This window comes from Liolophura sinensis, chromosome 1, assembly GCF_032854445.1.
Source record: "Liolophura sinensis isolate JHLJ2023 chromosome 1, CUHK_Ljap_v2, whole genome shotgun sequence".
In the NCBI taxonomy this organism is placed as follows: Eukaryota; Metazoa; Mollusca; class Polyplacophora; order Chitonida; family Chitonidae; genus Liolophura; species Liolophura sinensis.
Window position 1 is genome coordinate 51,510,134 of NC_088295.1, and position 20,498 is coordinate 51,530,631.

At 40.7% G+C, this 20,498-nt stretch overlaps 1 protein-coding gene across 1 annotated transcript in view; it reads right to left on the minus strand.

The window, feature by feature from the left end:
* Positions 1-2,310: 2,310 nt before the first annotated feature.
* The window catches only part of LOC135461954 (uncharacterized), a 32,999-nt gene continuing 14,811 nt past the window's right edge, over positions 2,311-20,498 (minus strand). Inside the window, exons 5-7 of the mRNA XM_064739262.1 lie at positions 9,924-10,044; positions 7,117-7,298; positions 2,311-3,131 (exon numbers count right to left, since the gene is read on the minus strand). Coding sequence (XP_064595332.1) covers positions 2,847-3,131; positions 7,117-7,298; positions 9,924-10,044 — 588 coding nt within the window. The 3' untranslated portion in view covers positions 2,311-2,846. The remainder of the gene's footprint in view (positions 3,132-7,116; positions 7,299-9,923; positions 10,045-20,498) is intronic.

Genomic DNA, 20,498 nt, shown 5'->3' on the forward strand with positions numbered 1-20,498 from the left:
CTGTTGAGATAACCACACGTATACTGACAGGTGAGATAAGCACATGTGCTCAGTTACAGGGCAGATAACCACACGTGTGCTGTTACAGGACAAATAACCATACGTGTGCTCTTACAGGACAGACAACCACAGGTTAAGCGCCAAGTCAACACAAAGAAACAATCATGAAACAGAGCGCCAGAAGTCTGAACTCTATGTCCATATTTACTTACAAGAAAACTGTACTCATTGTAAAACTTAAGAAACTTAGAGTGAAGCCGTTTGATGGAATAACTTTGACACTCTATTTTTTGAAGTAATAACTTGTGTCGTTGATTGAAATCGTCGCACAACACGCTTGATCTAACCAGCTTCTACAAAGTAAGGATAATTTACAGTGTCAAAATTGAAACTATCCCTCTTGTCGTAAAGTCTGCGAGAGAGGAAACCGTTTTGGTCTTTGCACAAATATAGATCCAGATTAGATTTACCAGAGTCTGTGGTTTCCTTTAAATCCAGCGAAGGTGGAGGTGGTCTCAAACACCCACCATACAAAAATTCTTTTCAATATTTTTTCTCATTCAAAAAAAAATTGAAAAATATATTTAAGATCGTATACATACCTACCTTTTCAAACTCTTTCGTCTAACGTAATTTTTGCGTTCTCCACTTTATCTGTCTTGTCAATATAACTTCTGAACCCAATGTCTTAATGTATCTTGCGAGACAGAAATTGTAGAGGTCATGTATTGGATTTTCGGTCGTAAAATTCACGCTGATTCCTGTAGTCTTGTGAACCTTTTTATTAAATCCGTGGTCCGTTAGCCAATGAGGACATACTTCCGGCTTTACATCACTGCTTTGTCTGTGGGAAGACTAGTTAGACAGTGAGCTGTGTTAGTTGACGTGACAGTAAACGTTGACAGCGGACTACAATATTACTTGTAGGCACTGTCTAGAGAGCTTAGAGTCCATCTACTTACGCCAACTCGATCTGCAACCTCTGAAATTGGAAGAAAGTTCCGGAAAAATTGTCCACCTCTTTAAGCTTGATTTGAGTACAGCTTCTGGAAGCAGACCTCCAACCGCGTGGACAAAAGAAGACAAATCGAGTCGGCCGCATGACAAGTTTGTCTGCTTCAGTTGAAAGTGGCTGCACCCGTGTATCTATATTTATATGGTCTAAACCACATTTAGAGAACAGTTACTAGCTTATAAAAAAAATCGTAAAAAATGACGAATACAATCAACATAAACCTTAAAATTTTTTATTATTTGACAGTCAACAATGTTGAGGAGTTTTCTTTGGAGATTTCCAAGTTACACTTAGTCATGAAGAGGGTTGTTTGGGCATATGTACGTAAGTGAATAAGCTTAAAGGATGAAAAAAAGGAGAGGATCGGGCCGTGATCTTATGGTTAAAGGCGCTAGGAAACACGAGGTGCACGTTTCCTGATTTGAACAAGGAATTTGTAGATTTCCCTTCTCTCACTGCTTGGTCTGCTACGCTCGTATGACTGTTACGCAATTTATCGTTCGTTGAAAATCATTTACCTTTCACCAATATGGTGTGCATATCTGTATGTCACGTGTGAAATTTCGTCAGTAATTAGCCAATGGTCAGTGGTTTACCCCAGGCACTCTGGTTTCCCCACCCATAAAACTGATCTCCGTTGTACAAGTGAAAAAATCCTTATACCTGACGTAGCAATCAAAAAAGTGAACAAATAAAGGCAAAACATCACCGCACTTGGATTTGATTGATTTGTGTTTTTACGCCGTACTCAAGAATATTTCACTTATACGACGGCGGTCAGCATTATGGTGGGTGGAAACCGGGCAGAACCAGGGGGAAACCCACGACCATCCGCAGGTTGCTGAGACCTTCCCACGTACGACCGGAGAGGAAGCCAGCATGAGCTGGACTTGAACTCACAACGACCGCATTGGTGAGACTCCTGGGTCATTATACTGCGCTAGCGCGCTAACCATCTGAGCCACGGAGGCGTTCTTGGTAGGTTAAGACTAGGCTTGTCGAATACGGCACTTCAAGTTTCATTTATATTCCCCATGTACTACTTGTACTTTTAGTTTTAATTTCTTGCACGCAGAAACAATATATTCAAACACATGATACGTTGGAAGATCCTGCAGCAACCTGCGGATGGTCGGGGTTTCCCCCACGCTCTGCCCGGTCTCCTCCTACCATAAAGCTGGCCACCGTCGTATAAGTGAAATACGGCGTAAAACATCAATCACATAAATAAATAAAATCCAACGCATGAGGTTAAAGTGATAAATGAACAACTTACGATGCTATCAAAACTCTTTACTTTCAAAATAAATCCACGTATGGCAAGACGGAAAAATAACGTCCTGGCTTCCGTTGAACTGATTTATTTCACCAGAATCCATGAAGCAAATGAACGGGTAGCGTCTGCAGGGACTTGGGATTTGTTTTAACAGTGGAATCATTGGGCGCAGAAATAAAGATTAGCACCAGGTGGGACGCAGCATTGATAGGTGAGACCTGTGAGCCGACCAATCGGGGAGCGCTCAGATGATCATCTTACTGGCGAGACCCTTGTTCCCGAAAGAAATTTGGTTTTTCATTATTCATAGACATCCGTCACACAAAATAGGACCATTTCAATCTTTAGGTGTAATGTGAACTGCCACATGTCCGGAAAGCTGACTGCGTGGCTGGGCTAAAGGTAGCAGTAAATCAGCCAAACGCCGGTAGAGATGGTGTGCTGCTGGTAAAAATGAAAAGGACAGCCAGAAATGCTATTTGCTTTGATGGTGTCAGTATTAATTATTCAATGCTGTTATGATGTACCGATCTGAATTTGCCCTTCCATACTGGGTTATTCTGGTCCGACCTCGCTTTCAAAGAAATCCTCGCGGTTGAGCCTATCGGAGTTGTTTGCGCGAAGATTTGTCCTCGTTGGGCGACGACTGATTGGTCGAACGAAGAAGAACGGTCGGTGAGATACGAGTCTACTTCGGCTAGCCTCGCTCCCAAGAAGCCTCGCTCTGAGATCCTGCAAACGGCTAAGAAGCTGCGGATTGCTAGTGACATGATCCCCTGCCACAGGTTGTGTGGCGGTGTCAGAATTCGGCTCACCACTTGACAGCGGTTTGTTCATTAGCTACAACGAAACAACAGCAACGTATATAAATAAAACATGAACGAAACATAAACTCACAGAAATTGTATAGGCTGCATTGAATTTTCAAATAGCTTTTAATGGGATATCATTTTTCAGTATCTTTCAATGTCGTTCCTTGTGAGAATGTCGTTAGAAATTTTGGTTGTCATTTCTTATGTCGGTAAACCTTACTAGTTTTATATAAGGTAGAACCCCAGCGCTGGACCTTCCAAAATGCAGACAGACTAACTTATGTTTATTAAATAGATTCCGATCGCTTAAAACGTCGAAAACGGAATAAAAACGGTAGAATCTGGTGGTCAAATATCATAAAATCTACTCATCTACGCTGGAGTATCCGTTGACCTTGTGACGTCGCGGCGGTACATTCCCTGTAGGCACGTGTGGCTTCTCTAGGAGTACGACACAGGTCACAGGAGACAATAGCTGTACTTTAACAATTAATTCCGGACTTATTCCATGCTCAAGTGTGGCTTTGCGACCGCAGTAAAACAACGCAGCGTACTGAAAAGTTACATACATAGCATAAAAATGCCACAGACTGAGAAAATGTGATCAAAAACCTCATCAAAAACATCGTTGATTACGGAGGTTTCGATGGTAGTCGTATGAGACTTGCTAATTCAGCCATGCCTACTAAAATAAAAGGTCGATTGACCAGCCTTCCCCCCCCCCCCCCCCCCCGAAAAAGTCCAGATTGTCACCCCCGGAATGCAGTTTTTTTAGTTACCGACTTCTTGAAACTACAAGCTGTGACACGAACTGTTGGGAGCCGCTAGCCGTTGTCCTACAAAGGCCACGTGGCTACAGGGCGGTCCTCCAGCTCAGTTCACACCTCTCCTGCAGGCCGGGGTGCACGCGTGATACCCCGACAACATTCCGTACCTTGAACCCCATAACGGAACTCAGACAAAATTTTAATTGGCATTTCCATGTGTTACCAATCGCTGTTTCCATTCATTTTAATTCAAGCTTTATTTATTTTTGCCGGTGATACTTATATAAAACATAAAAGATTAACTTGATTGTTAATTTAAAGGGTGTTGAGCAACAGGTTGTTCTCGTCGCTGCAACTCACAATTAGTTGGCCCGACTGCATGGATTCTCTTGTCGCAGCCGGTAGGACTATCCCTCCACTTGACTATAACAATATAATCTGCGGACTGTTAAATCAGGCTAAATTCTCCATTAGCATAATTGCATGGACGTCCAATTCGTGACAAACAAACCGGACGGTATGCGAGCGAAAATCGGCCATCGTATCGCCCAGTCGCTATGATGTAAATGCTATGAAATACGCTATGATCTAATACAACTCCGGTATCTTCCAAAATATTTGTTGTAAAACTGTTTTACTTACATGTATATGATTTTCAGGGTGCTGATTAAGAGATGTACACGCAGGACCATGGCTCCGCGGCCCACAAGATAGGCAGACGGTCCCACTTTAATGGGTTGTTTTTTTTTCAAGTGGAACTAGTCCAAAAAATATTTTTTAAATGCAGTTTACATTCTTACATAGCAAAAATATTGAGTCTAGGGAGCATTTAGTATGAAAATAAAGACGTTGGGGTTCTCCTTTAAACAGTTTATTAAAGTTGTGACAACTACTTGTGTATATGGTGAGACTAGCACAGACAGGAACCCTATTCAAGCCAGTATGTGAATCATGACTTGATTCTTGATTAGAGGCCCTCGGTACTTTGCAGGATACGTAGTACTAAAGTCTGTTTCTTTTAGCCAGTTGCCTATAGTCAAATGTCTGTAAAACTTGCCTTTAGTTAGTGACACGCAACAAAACGCGCTCTACACATGGATATGTTACAAGTTCATACTCTTGGAAAGAAAATGAAATTAGTACACCTTTTTTAATTAATAATGTTAAACTGCATAAGTCTGGCTTCCTCTGCAAGAACTCACTGCCTTAGGTGGCGACATAATTATTAAAAAAACAGCGGCATGCTGGACATTGGGGAGTTCAACATGTTTTTTTTTTGGGGGGGGGCGACACGAGTTATCTAAACTGCTATCGACTTTACTGTAAACCCTGTTTGTAACACTGCCATATTTGAATTCTTTACACGTTTTAATATAATACAACCTTATTAAATGAATTTTATTTTATTTCTTGTAGTTATGATCTCACGGCAGTATGGTTTTAGACTTGGATGTTAAGAAATTCTGTAATAAAAACAATGTAGTCTATTCGAGGAGACCTTAGTATAGGGTGTGTTATTGCGTGGCGTTTGTTCTAACCGCTTGTTGGTGCAGTCATTGTAAAACAAATTACCCTCCACGCTCTTTTGTCCAGCATGCCACTTGCTTTCGAATAATCATGACGTTAGCCGAGGCAATGAGTTCTTGGAGTCGAAACCAAGCTTATGGAGTTTAACATCATGCATTAGAAAAAAGTATTCTAACTGCATTTTCTTTACAATAATATGCACGTCCAACATAGCAGAGTGTAAGAGCTTGTGTGAGACGTGTCGCCAACTAAATGTAATTTTGGTAGCAAGATAGATGAATATAGGCGACTGGCTACAAAAGAAATCGGCTATAATAGATGGAAAAATTTTCATATTTAAAACGACTCTAGGTACATGGTAGATAGTACAATTAATAGTTGACGGTCTTTCACAGCCAAACAATACCATGGACTATTAATAATATCAACTGCCCATAACACTCCTCGTTCCTGTGATATACAAAAATATTAAACGAAAAGACAACGAGTAATATTAAACGGCAAATGAATATTTGACTGGCTTAGAATAGGATATAGGATACTTAGAACAGCCATTTCATGCGATTGTTGCATTCAACAAAATTTATGAAATAGACTTGTCGTATTTTCATTGCAATTGTCGAATTCAACGAGTCAACACGACAAATCACATCGCGTGAAGGCGCCTTTAACAAAGTTTCGGAAGAGGGATGGAAACAGACTATAGACCTTCTCCCATCTCACTGTCGTACACCAGGAATAGCAACAGACGAAGCAACAACTCGGTGACAACACCATCCACCGGTTCACGAAAGATGCGTAGAGCCTTGTAGAGCCTCTGTGTTGAATCAAAAAGCCTAGACTTGGTCTGATATAGACGCCACGATTCGTCAACAAAGACGTTGCACTTGTGGAGAAACGAGGTAGCTCGCGCTGATACATCGCATTAACTGGGACTAATATAACAGATGTTATATTATCTGTTATATTAGTCCCAGATCTTCCGCAGAGGCGTTTGTTCATTCCGCAGATCATCCGCAGAGGCGTTTGAACATTGGGAACATCTACAACCCAGTCAGGTGTCCACACGGGCGTAAGATAAGCTTCATATTGGGCGCATCTTAATAAAACATGAAGCTGCCGCGGAGTTCTCTGAAACATTGGCATCGTCTTGTTTATTTTTGGTGTTACGGCCGAGTGTGATTGGTGGAGTATTGTCCTACAGTATTTTTTTTTATCAAGGCCTTGGGTACCAACACAGTCGTTATCAGATTCAACCACCCGTGACCTAACATTTAGTCATAATTAAGTCTGTCAATAAGAAAAACAAAAAACGTAGCATTTAATTCCTTTCACCGCAAACAGGTCTATTGCTTGAATTCAGATTTGCCAAGGGGATATGCAAAATCCCTCATTTTCGAAATTCTTCCCTACCTGAAGTAGGAAAAGCTTTTACTTTTCGTGAGGTTGCCATGGTTGTGTTGCCGTCCATGTTTAGGTAGGACTACATATCCGCCACTAAACAGCTGCGTTTTCGGGTTAAAGAAATACCAGGCTCATGTAATACGGCGGCGCTTTCGATTTTCTTCACATGCGTCTTTTTGCTTTCTTTGAGATGCGATATTTCCAAAATGACAAAAATAAAGAGGTACCGGCATGCTTTTTAAACTTTATGTCTAGTGATCCCAAAACGCTAAAAAACGATAAAAAATCTGGACTACTGCACGTGGAGATACTTACCAGCCGTTCAATTTCGGCCGTAGACGCTAGATCCGCTTTGTTGTCAGTAGCACAGTAGTTTTCCAGATCCATCAGTGTACATGGGTTCTCACAGCACTCTTGTATAATACCTCGGTTTTGAAAATGGCGCTCGTTCCCGGAAAGAAATTCTGTTGCAGGTCTCTTTGCTACTACAGGCACACCTACAATAAAGTTAACTGAAAGTTTAAAATAAAGTTGTATGCTACAGTAAAAAAGTTAAACCAGTAAGGTATGTTTCACATCATGCTGTTCGAACTGATTTATTTCCCTTTCACATTAGGTTCAAATACCACACGGCGCACAGAGTTACAAAATTACCACCGCAACTGATACCGTAGGCCCAGGTACTTAAACTCATATTATACGCTCTTGTTCTTATGCCATGCTTACGCTCAGGTGTTAACATCACACGATTGGGTACTTATACCATACGCTCAGGTGTTAACATCACATGATAGGCTACTTATACCATACGCTCAGATGTTAACATCACACGATAGGGTACATATACCATACGCTAAGGTGTTAACATCACACGATAGGGTACTTATGCCATGCGCTAAGGTGTTAACATCACACGATAGGGTACTTATGGCATGCGTTAAGGTGTTAATACCATACACTCAGCTACATACATCATACGCGCGAGTGCTTATACCATATGCTCGGGTACTTATGCCATACGCAAAGGTGTTAATACACTCAACTACATACATCATACGCGTGAGTACTTATACCATATGCTCGGAACTTATGCCATACGCTAAGGTGTTAATACACTCAACTACATACATCATACGCTCGAGTACTTATACTATATGCTCAGGTACTTATGCCATGCGCTCAGGTGTTAATACCATACACTCAGCTACATACATCATACGCTCGAGTACTTATACCATATGCTCGGGTACTTATGCCATACGCTAAGGTGTTAAATACCATACGATCGGATATTAATTACATGCACTCGGGTAGTGCCTCCGTGGCGCCGTGGCTAGCAGAATAACTCATAAGCCTCTCACCAATGCGGTCGCTGTGAGTTCAAGTCTAGCACATGGTGCTCTCCTGGCGTACGTGGCAAGGTCTGAGAGCAACTTGCGCATGGTTCAGGGTGTTCTCCGGCCATAATACTGGCCGTGTAAGTCAAACACTCTTGAGTACGGCGATCCAAAATAAATAAATAAATAGACCGGTTTTTCGCATTACCAGTACCGTTGTTACCACCCCTGTTCTAATAACATGCCACTGGGGCCAAATGTCTGGGCTACATTTTGGCATGTTCATCTGCGATCATCATTACTTTTCTGAGTGAAAGGTCAGGCGAGTCCCACAGCCTGAACAGTGACATTTATACCGACGAGGTATGAAAGCAGCATTCTGCAATATGCTCATTTGTTAAAACCATATAGTCTGGTGCTTATACCATATGCCCAGGTACGTACACCACATGCCCAGATGTTAATACCACACACCGATGCAGGTTCTAATACTATACGCTCAGATGTTAATACCATACGACCAGATGTTAATACCACACGCTCACACACTTACACCACACGACCAGATGTTAATACCATACGCTCACACACTTACACCACACGACCAGATGTTAATACCATACGCTCACACACTTACACCACACGACCAGATGTTAATACCATACGCTCAGGCACTTACACCATACGCCCAGGTGATAATACCATGTGCTCGGGGCCTCCGTGACCTTTGGATAGAGCGCCAGCGCAGCGTAATGACCCAGGAGTTTCTCACCAATGCGGTCGCTGTCAAGTCCAGCTCATGCTGGCTTCCTCTCCGGCCGTACGTAGGAAGGTATTCCAGCAACCTGCGGATGCTCCTGGGTTCCCCCGGGCTCTGCCCAGTTTCCTCCTACCATAATGCTGGCCGTCGTCGCACAAGTGGAATATTCTGAGTACGGTGTAAAACACCAATCAAATAAATAAATAAATAAATAAATAAATAAATAAATATATACCACACTCAGATACCAATACCATGCACTCAGAAACTAATACCACACACTCAGATACTAATACCATACGCCTGATGCTCACCTGTTCTAATATCATACGGTTAGATACTGATATCACACGCTCAGATACCAATACCATGCACTCAGAAACTAATACCACACACTCAGATACTAATACCATACGCTCAGATACTAATACCATACGCCTGATGTTCACCTGTTCTAATACCATACGGTTAGATACTGATACCACACGCTCAGATACTAATACCATGTACTCAGATACTAATACCATGCACTCAGTTACTAATACCATACGTTCAGATACTAATACCATGCACTCAGATACTAACACCATACACGCAGATACTAATACCATGCGCTCAGATACTAATACCATGCACTTAGATACTGATACCATGCGCTCAGATACCAATACCATGCACTCAGATACTAATACCATGCACTCAGATACTAATACCATACACTCAGTTACTAATATCATACTCTCTGATACTGACACCATGCGCTCAGATCCCAATACCATGCACTCAGATACTAATACCCTGCACTCTGATACTAATACCATGCACTCAGATCCTAATATCGCACGCTCTGATACTGATACCATGCGCTCAGATTCCAATACCATGCACTCAGATACTAATACAATGCACTCTGATACTAATACCATACACGCAGATGCTAATATCATGCGCTCTGATACTAATACCATACGCTCAGATGCTAATACTTTGCGCTCAGATATTAATATCATACGCTTGATGCTCACCTGTTCTTTTGTCTTCCTGCCAGAAGAAACCCCGCCCACCACATACTAGACTTAAGCTGTCGGATAAATGTTTACCACAAAACCTCTGTGAGGCCCAAACGGAGTGGAGGCTGAAGGAAAACTGCCAGCACAGGCAGGGCCAATCCTAGCTGCATGCTTCTTCACAGTGAGCTGAAGACAAAATTCGTGCAGATACAAAATTGAGTAATAGAAAAACTGAATTATTGATCACAATACAGGTATTGGTAAACATAAAACGGGTTCCTGTTTAAGTCTACAAAAGTAAATTTGTTAATGTCTTTATTTCAATGGGGGACCATGTGATTACACGTGAATGGACCTGTTGCATGTAGTAATGCGCACACACATCAACCAGTATACATGTTTGTCTAACAGATTTGGACTGTCGGCTGTGAAACTATGAAACATTATGAGTCTAACATACTAAGAAGATCGTCAGATTGAGGGATCACAGTTTGTTTTGTCTCCACGAAAGACTGATTGCCCACAGTCTGAAACTGAAACCGTCGTAGTTGGACCATTCTGAAAGATATTCACTCCATGAAGATTCTGAGAGCCACTCAGTCTTGATGATTCAAACGTGTTCAGTGGAAAACATGAGGTCCTTCTATTTGGTGAGTGAGTGCTTAGGGTTTAGCGTCGTACTTAATAATTTTTCAGTCATATGAAGACGAAGGAGTCCTTAGAGTGCATGTGATGTGTCTCCCTGTTGCAGGACGATTTCCACCGCTGATTTATCCAGTACTGCTTAACTGAGAGGACTTACTGAAGGCAAGTAAACCGGCACATCCGAGTCATCATACTGATACGGGTCAACTAGTCAATGCGCTATCCTCTTAAAACTGAACGCCAAGCAAGGAAGCCTCCTTTGAAGTCTTAGATAGATCCTGGATCCTCCCCCCCCCACCACCACCACCAAAAGAGGACTCTCTACCAACTATACAATGTAACAGTTTACACAAGGCTGATGTTCTCCTTTTTCAGTTTAAAAATCAACCATGTTGAATAGGGTCTACAAAAAATCACTTAATTCATTACCACGGGCAACAATCTACGACTAAGTCACGATTATTCGCACGAGACAGCGTATGCTGACATTGGTGTTTTGTCGTTGCACTGCCCACAGCATCACGTGCTTCACTTCCATTATAGAAAATAGTCAACTAATCGCTTATATTAAAACTGATTTAAGTGGGTGCGGGTTTTATGTTTATGAAAAAGGATCTAAAACCAACGGAAACCCAGTCAAAATTTGTTGGTCAGCTCGCACAGTGTACTACTATAATATCCGTCTCTTACCGTTTTGAGCTACTATTAGGAGATGAAATAAGCCCCAAGCATTTAAAAGGCCTTTGACGATGGAACTGGTTGACCTATAGCCTGAGGGAAAAGCTATAGTTGATGAGGAGACTATATAGAGCTATAGTTAGGATAGAGAAGCCCTATATTGTCCGGTCCCAAGCCGAGATGCTCGGGGCACTATACATCATTGATAACCTATTTGATTAACCCTAGCGATATAGTGTTTGTACGTTTTCAAGAATAACAGCTGTGATTCGTCTGAAGGAAATTAGGCCGAGGGGAAGAAAATATCAGCGTCTGGGGGCTGCTTCTCAAAGGGGTCGTAACATTATGCAGGTGGTATATCAAAGGCAGCATGTGCCGTCAGTATGCGACTTCATGGTCTTAGGACGGCGTAACATTAAGAGCGATGTTTCTCAAAGAGGTCGTCATGTTACGCCGTCCTATTAACCATGACGTCGTATACTGACGGCATATGCTGCCTTGGTATTTACCACCTGCATAACGTTACGACCCCTTTGAGAAACAGCCCCCTGTCCATCGCAAAATGACGTCATCCCAGTTCACTGGCGCGTGGGATTCTAGCTCATACACATTGTAAGATCTGTATGATGATTTCCTCATAAAATGACCATTTATTGTCAGCTGATTTAATCTGACTGAAAACAATAGCCGCTCACTTTTAAGTATGTAAAAACGCATTCATGCGAGCGATTGAGCATGGGTCATGTGCAATTCCTGGGGATGTCCGCAAAACGACATTGTATAATATAAAAAGATTACAGCATAAAATACCAGTTTAGACACACCCCTATTCATGTGATTAAATCGTGAGGTAGAGTGTTTAACCGTTAGTTAAGAGTACTGATTACGATATAAGATGAATGTGTGCACGGCCCATGTCAAATACGTGTAATAACAGAACGAGAGATTTGGAGATTGGTTGTACATTTGTATTGTGAGCAATTTGCTTTCAAACACTATTGTATTTGGGAAACGATCGCACACACATCACCGCAATACAACATCATGTATACTGAACAACAAAAGAAACTTCCCATGTGTTAGGTTAGGTTCCAAACATATTGCTACAGGACAAATCTGGTTTATAGACGTAAAGAGCGTGTACTAAAAGAGAATTAGGCATTAAGGTGTGCTTGGTGCACCCTCCACAGTCAACAGTTGCACAGGGATAAGCAATCTGTACTGAAGCTGAATCACTACCGCGTTTGCCAACCTCTCATTCGTAACGGCAAGGCAACGTTGTCTCATTAGGCACCCCGCGCCATTGCTGTAAGAACATGTCTCCCAGCTCTTGGACATTCTGGGGTTGGCGTCTCAAGGCACGAAGCCTTCTTTCAATAGCACATCTTACATGTTCGATGAGATCGAGGTCAGGTGATCTCGATGGCCACTCCATGACCTCAACACCCGCATTTTGCAGGAAATTTCGTGTCAAAACAGCTGTTTTTGGTTCATTATTATGTTGGAAGAGACCAGGTCCGTGGGCAGTCATGAACGGCACGAGCTCATGGGCGAAATTGACCAACTTTCTGTACACAGCACTGGGTATGACGTTCCGAGCACTAGTCCTATGTCAAGCTCGCTCTCTTCCGTAATTCGTCGCTAAACAACCCCTGCTCTATTCATTCATTATACGGTGTACCTGTGTCAAACTCGGTCCAACATAAGAACGTTGGGGACGGAGATGCAAGCGGTTTTGTATGGTGTGGATAGTTACTCGACCACTAAACAGTGACGTTACTGGTTGACGCTGCGTTCGTATAAACGGTTACGCAAATGAATTGATTGTCCTCAGCATGTGTCATCACACGTGGCCGTCCTTACCTATGGCGATCAGATGTCGTACCCGTTTGATGCAAACATGTCCTTAGGTCGTGAATTGTCCGTCTACTGTATCTCATGACAGCCACAGTAGACTGTTCTGCCTGCAGCATGCCAATTGCACATTCTCGTTCAACATTTGTAAGGCGTGGCATGAGAATTGCTTATCTCTCAACTATTGTCAGCGAGTTTTTTCTAATCACCAACAAATCCCCCATATGTCTTGGTGCTCAGCAACACGAAATGGTAGTCACATGAACTCGCATTTTCAAAAAGAGCATGCTGCATGATTCACCACAACTGCAATGGACCGATGTTTTATGTCACATGTGGCCATTATGAGACTGAACACATATACGGAAACTTAGATGAGACTGAGAGAACGGACAGATACCACACAAATATAGTCAACACTCTACATGGGACTGAATAAATATACAGAAACTTAGATGAGACGGTCAGAACGGACAGATACCACACAAATATAGTCAACTCTCTACATGGGACTGAATAAATATACAGAAACTTAGATGAGACAGTCAGAACGGACAGATACCACACAAATATAGTCAGCTCTCTACATGAGACTGAACACATATACGGAAACTTAGATGAGACAGTCAGAACGGACAGATACCACACAAATATAGTCAACTCTCTACATGGGACTGAATAAATATACAGAAACTTAGATGAGACAGTCAGAACGGACAGATACCACACAAATATAGTTAACACTCTACATGGGACTGAATAAAATATACAGAAACTTAGATGAGACGGTCAGAACGGACAGATACCACACAAATATAGTCAACTCTCTACATGGGACTGAATAAATATACAGAAACTTAGATGAGACGGTCAGAACGGACAGATACCACACAAATATAGTCAACTCTCTACATGGAACTGAATAAATATACAGAAACTTAGATGAGACGGTCAGAACGGACAGATACCACACAAATATAGTCAGCTCTCTACATGAGACTGAACACATATACGGAAACTTAGATGAGACAGAGAAAACGGACAGATGCCACACAAATATAGTCAGCTCTCTACATGGGACTAAACAAATATACAGAAACTTAGATGAGACTGAGAGAACGGACAGATACCACACAAATATAGTCAACTCTCTACATGGGACTGAATAAATATACAGAAACTTAGATGAGACAGTCAGAACGGTCAGATACCACACAAATATAGTTAACACTCTACATGGGACTGAACAAATATACAGAGAGTTAGATGAGACTGAGAGAACGGACAGATACCACACAAATATAGTCAAGACTATACATGGGACTGAATAAATATACGGAAACTTAGATGAGACAGTCAGAACGGACAGATACCACACAAATATAGTTAACACTCTACATGGGACTGAACAAATATACAGAAACTTAGATGAGACTGGGAGAACGGACAGATATCACAAAAATATAGTCAATACTCTACATGGGACTAAACAAATATACAGAAACTTAGATGAGACAGAGAAAACGGACAGATGCCACACAAATATAGTCAGCTCTCTACATGGGACTAAACAAATATACAGAAACTTAGATGAGACTGAGAGAACGGACAGATACCACACAAACATAGTCAACTCTCTACATGGGACTGAACACATATACAGAAACTTAGATGAGACAGTCAGAACGGACAGATACCACACAAATATAGTCAACTCTCTACATGGGACTGAACAAATATACAGAGACTTAGACAAGACTGAGAAAACGGAAAGATACCACACAAATATAGAGTCAACTAATTACCGAAACTTGAGACTGAGAGAACAGACATATACCACACAGATGTACAAAACCTTCCATGGCACTGAACAAATGCACGAAATCTTACGTTCTACACAAATATACAAAAGCTTAAATTAGATTGAGCGAAAATGACAGGTACCTCTCAAAACTATAAAACCTTACAAAAGATTGAACCAAAACTAAAAGGTATCAGTGAAATGTATAAACCTTACAAGAGACTGGGCCAAAACTTACAGGTACGGGTCAGATATAATAAAACCTTACATGATATTGAGCGAAAAGACATTTAGTACATGTAGTGACAGCCATCCACATATTTCGTAATTGCAAGCACATAGAGAAAAGATCTTCTATATGCCGTTTGCACATAGCCTACTTGTATTTGTTTTTCTGGTAAAAAATCCATTTGCCTGTATAATGTATTTACAGCACTTTTCTTTGTGGAAGTCTTAACTACAAGTAGATAATGTGTATATATAGAGAGAAATTTTATCGTGTGTACTTTTTACTTCATTATATGCAAGTTAATCGTAGTGGTCAAGAAGTGTTTATCTATTTATTTATGGGCATCATATCACAGCAAAGAATCTTTGCCTTATAAGACAGCGGTCAGGCTATGAAAGTCGGTGGCGGAAACCGTAGTCCTTCCCACTTAACGTTAGCTTGTATGTAAGATACGTTCTGGTAATTACAAGTTGGCATTTGCTTATATATATGCATGCATGAACAGGTGTTAAGTAGGTATACGATCAGTTGACATTTTCACGTGATATGGTCTTTTTCTATTAGTGCATAACAATGCAAAACGCTCTTTGTATGACATGCGGACATAATGAGCATTTGTACAGAGTGCACCAATCAGACATATTCCTCGATTCACCAGGAATTAACATGGCAAAGGAAAAAAGCACATGTCTTCATACAATCAACATGACTTCATGTGTACATTTGATATGATCAAATATTTATACCATCACATATTAGAGACTGTCGAGAAGTCAACGACGCTAACAGTATCATCCCTGAAGCGTGAACTGTGCTAACACTGTTAATGAAGGGTGTAGATTATGAGCAGTTTGCAATATTCGATGAGGAAACGAGACTCTGATAACAAATGTCATGGTGTAGATTGCCGTACATTTGCCGTAAGGTTATAGTCTCGCTTTACTCGTCCAATAAAACTGAATGCTACTTCCGATGTATACACAAGTAAACCGATGGGTGGGGTGGGGGGGGGGGGGGGGGGTGGGGGGGTGGGGGTGGGGTGGGGGGTGGGATTTTGTATTATAATGTAATAATCCTTCAGAACTCTATTCCATTTCATAGCGAATAATCAGAGGAACATTTACGTCCATATTGCAGCATATTCTGTTCAATATACACAAATAGATATATTTTGATATATCACCTATGATGTTTGTAATTTCAACAGTTTAACTTATTTCATGAATGAAGATTTCAACTAGAAAAGAAACTCAAGCCAATCTCAGATTATTATTGTCTTGGTTTGTTATAGAAAGGTATTTCAGGATGTGTGAAACACAAATGATTCTTTGTCAGGAAGGCGATGGAACAGATTCTTTAATACCCTTTTCCATGCAAGATGTGTGAGATACAAATGAAAACAAAAAATAAACTCCACATATCAAAATACCATTCTTTATGCCAGTACCGCTCATTGTATCTGGGGACTTTAAAGAACAGGTGTCACAATGTTAAAATAACAGCCCTGAAAGTAACTACAAATACAAACTATAATTGCGTGCGCTTACCTTTAAAAAGCGTCAATGCTCAACCACTTTCCGGTTTTCAATAGGTAGCTTGATAAATCCGGGTCAGACACACACACATACACGCCGTCTTCGCCACCGCCGTTGTTCCAGAGTACAGGACTAATATACACACCCAGTGCCATCCCCGGAAATGACGCCATCCGTCCTCCATTGGTTGGCGAATTCATCTACTCTGTATATTGGCCGTTTGGTGATACATTTGGGATGTGAACTGGTTAGATCAAAGCATTCATCACGCACCCGGGGGCAGTGTAATCGATGAGTTCTAAATACGCTGTTACATATAGTCACAGAAGTCAGCTAGCCTCAAGCAGCTCGAGTTCAGCCAACATAATGATATATGCATCAGTTTTCATATGTAAAAACCTTATAATTGCCGTAAGGCTATAATTGAAAAGGCTATACACCTGAACATAATTTAGTCTCTTCAGTTCAACAAAGTCCACATACATGCTTAGCTTTTCTCCGTATGTTTTATGTTTGGTCATTGCGTATTGGGTTGATATCACATTGGGTTGACTTCTTCGTCTGTCTAGGAAAAGGCCTACCGAGGAGTAAGCGTCAGGTCAGTTTCGCGAACCGATCGAAGACAATGTATTATCTACTAAGATCAGGATAATAAATAATCAGAAATTTTCGCAGATTAGTGCAAGTAAATGAGTAAATATGCATCAGTCAAAGTGGATTCCCATCAGTGTCTCATCCGAAATATTTAGTCCTTAATCAAAATGATGAGCTAGGCATCAGTAAGGATCTCTAACGCCAGTCAAAACGGCAAGTACAGACTTGGGAAGAGATCAGGGAGACAAATCACTGTTTATATATGCAAAGATGTGCAATGTAAATGTTTTAAAAAGATGTTCCGAGCATGTTTTCACATGTTATTATTGTTACCTGCTGAATCATTATGATGTAAAACTCTTTTGAAAATGAAGGCAAGAAAAGTTAATGACCGGTACATTGTCCATTTACACAGGCCGCCTTTATGCACGAGTCAAATTGGTCTTCGATCGCGATTATAACTTCTAAAATTGACAATCGTCTTACAATTACTCTGTGCAAGCGGACCCAGTTAATTATCACTGAGGTCTGTGAGGTGGCCTATATACGATATTTTCCTTTTTTTCACCCAGGTGAGAAGGTTTTCTCCCAGGTGGAAACCGTTTTCACCTTGGTGAAACCGTCTCATCCAGGTGGAAACTCACGTGATGCCAAAATCCCTCGTTGTGGTCCAAAAATGGCGGAAAATGGAAGATGAAATCATTTTGACAACAGATAAAATTTCGTGACACTCTATAGAGAGGTCGTGTGGAATTCCATGTGACTTGTCTCATCCACACCTTTCTCCGTCATGCTGAAGTTCTTACATGTTGTAGTTCATCATCATTCTGCCCACGGAAACGAGAACGAGGTTTCTTGCATCACGTAAGTTTCCACCTGGCTGAAAAGGTTTCCATCTGGCTGAAAACGTTTTCACAGGTGAAAACTGTTTCCACCCAGGTCAAAACGGTTTCACCCAGATGAGAACCGTTTCCACCCAGGAGAAAACCTTTTCACCCAAGTGGAAACCTAAGAAAAAGTTACAAAAGTAAAGAAAAAAGGAAAATGCCTTATATGGGCCACCGTAGGGCTGCGATCGGAATCACATACTTACGTATGTGAAATTCAAAGCCGACGTATAGACCGTACAGTTCAGTAATTATCTCACGGTAAGCTGAGCTTGGACCATATAGGCTATCGCCTTAAATGGGATTATAAAGACATGTGCACCGGTATACTCTTTCACATGATTTGAACTCCGTATAGTTGTATTTACTGATATTTTCTTTTGGCTAGATGTCTAGATGTTTCAGACAAATTCTTTCGACAATGAGACTATAGATCATAACATAGCCTAACAAGACGATTCAGTTGCACGTTAATTATTCTGCCGAATGTATTTGTCATTTCGCAGTAATCGTGCTCTAATTGTAACATCAAATAAGAAAGCTGTAGCGATGACAATGGCCCGGGGATATCATTACACGAGCACAGTGATTTCTGATTAGCTCTGATCCCCCGAGAAACACGAACTGACTTATGTAAATGTAATGTATGATGTTTATGAAATATTCTGTTTTCAAAGATCCACCCAGTGTGTTCTTGTCCCGAGTAGTTAAATGGCTGGCGGAAGCCTGTCAGACTAGATTTGAATTATATATATATATATATAGGTATCAAAGTAAGATTTTTCTGGTGTGGACAAATGATAGAATAAAGATGTAGAAAGCTGAGAAGGCACATTTGTATATGAATCAGCTATGAATGAAAAATTAGCCCCTTCCAAACCCGAATTCTTAAGTTGTATATTTAACATTATTTATACACCTAAGGTGAAGGAAACAAAATGACTACTGATAACAATTAGGGCTGACCATTGAGTGTTTACATCTTGTAAATGTGTCATGTGAACAGGGGTTTGACTACATATTTCTACTGTTCTTTCTATATAACGACTTGCTATTTTGAACCGCTGCTGATGCTGGTTCTTCCTAGATCCTCGGACCACAAAGCAATTTTAAACTAAATCTGAAGTCAAAATTTCAATCATTAAACTTGGGATGTTCCATTCCGTTATTTAAGCTGAAATTTGTTTTACAACAGCTTCCCCAGAATTTACATTTTGACCTTGTTACGTAAGAAATAACAATTTAAAAGTGATTTGAAATTTTGAGCAAAGTCTAAGATTGCTTCGTGATCCCGGGGCCTGGATTTTTCCTCGTGATAAATCCCGTGTGTCAACATACCTGCTGTGCCCAGCCGGGTATACAGACCGTAACTTGCCGCACGAGTGGGTTCGATAATCCGAATGACTCAAAATGACCGTCTTTTCTTTACCTTGTGCATGGACCGAGCAGGTATATTGAGCAATGTTTGAACACTGGATTTATATATGACGAGTAAGCGATCAAGGGGGGAAACAGCTAGCATCTATTAACGGTCCCAATCAATTGGGGCACTAATACAACGTGTAGGCCGAAATGTTTCAGTCACTGTTTCATGAATTGCACTGTAGTAGTTTTTTTGCTGCTGACTTGACGACTTCCGGAAATCACTCAGTAAATTGTGGGTGCTGAGAACATTTTTAATCGTCCACCAAGAACATTAGATTTTCAGATCTTCAGATCTTGAAAGCCTAGGAAGCTCTATTGATGTAATATACACGTGTGGTTAATCGTGAATATATATATATATATATATATATATATATATATATATATATATATATATATATATATATATATATATATATATATATATATATATATATTCACGATTAACCACACGTGTATATTACATCAATAGAGCTTCCTAGGCTTTCAAGATCTGAAGAGCTTAATCGTGAATATATATATATATATATATATATATATATATATATATATATATATATATATATATATATATATATATATATATATTCACGATTAACACGATATATATATATATATATATATATATATATATATTATATATATATATATATATATATGAGCCGCATAGGCACCAATTGTATACAGATAAAGACACAGAAAAAGACCCAGACTTACTCAGAGGTCAGGTGATCGACGTCTTGAACAACTGCCGAACGCTCAGCTTTATCAGCATGTGATAGTGCACCCTAATGCTTAATTCACCGTTAGACACCGCACCGGTTTCGGTCTGAGTTGTATCCGCCATCTTCGGCTTTTCTTCCCCGAACTGTACCCACATGCCAAATATACCTAACATCCATCATTCCGATGTGTGGAAAGCTTCGACGTATTTGGTCCGCC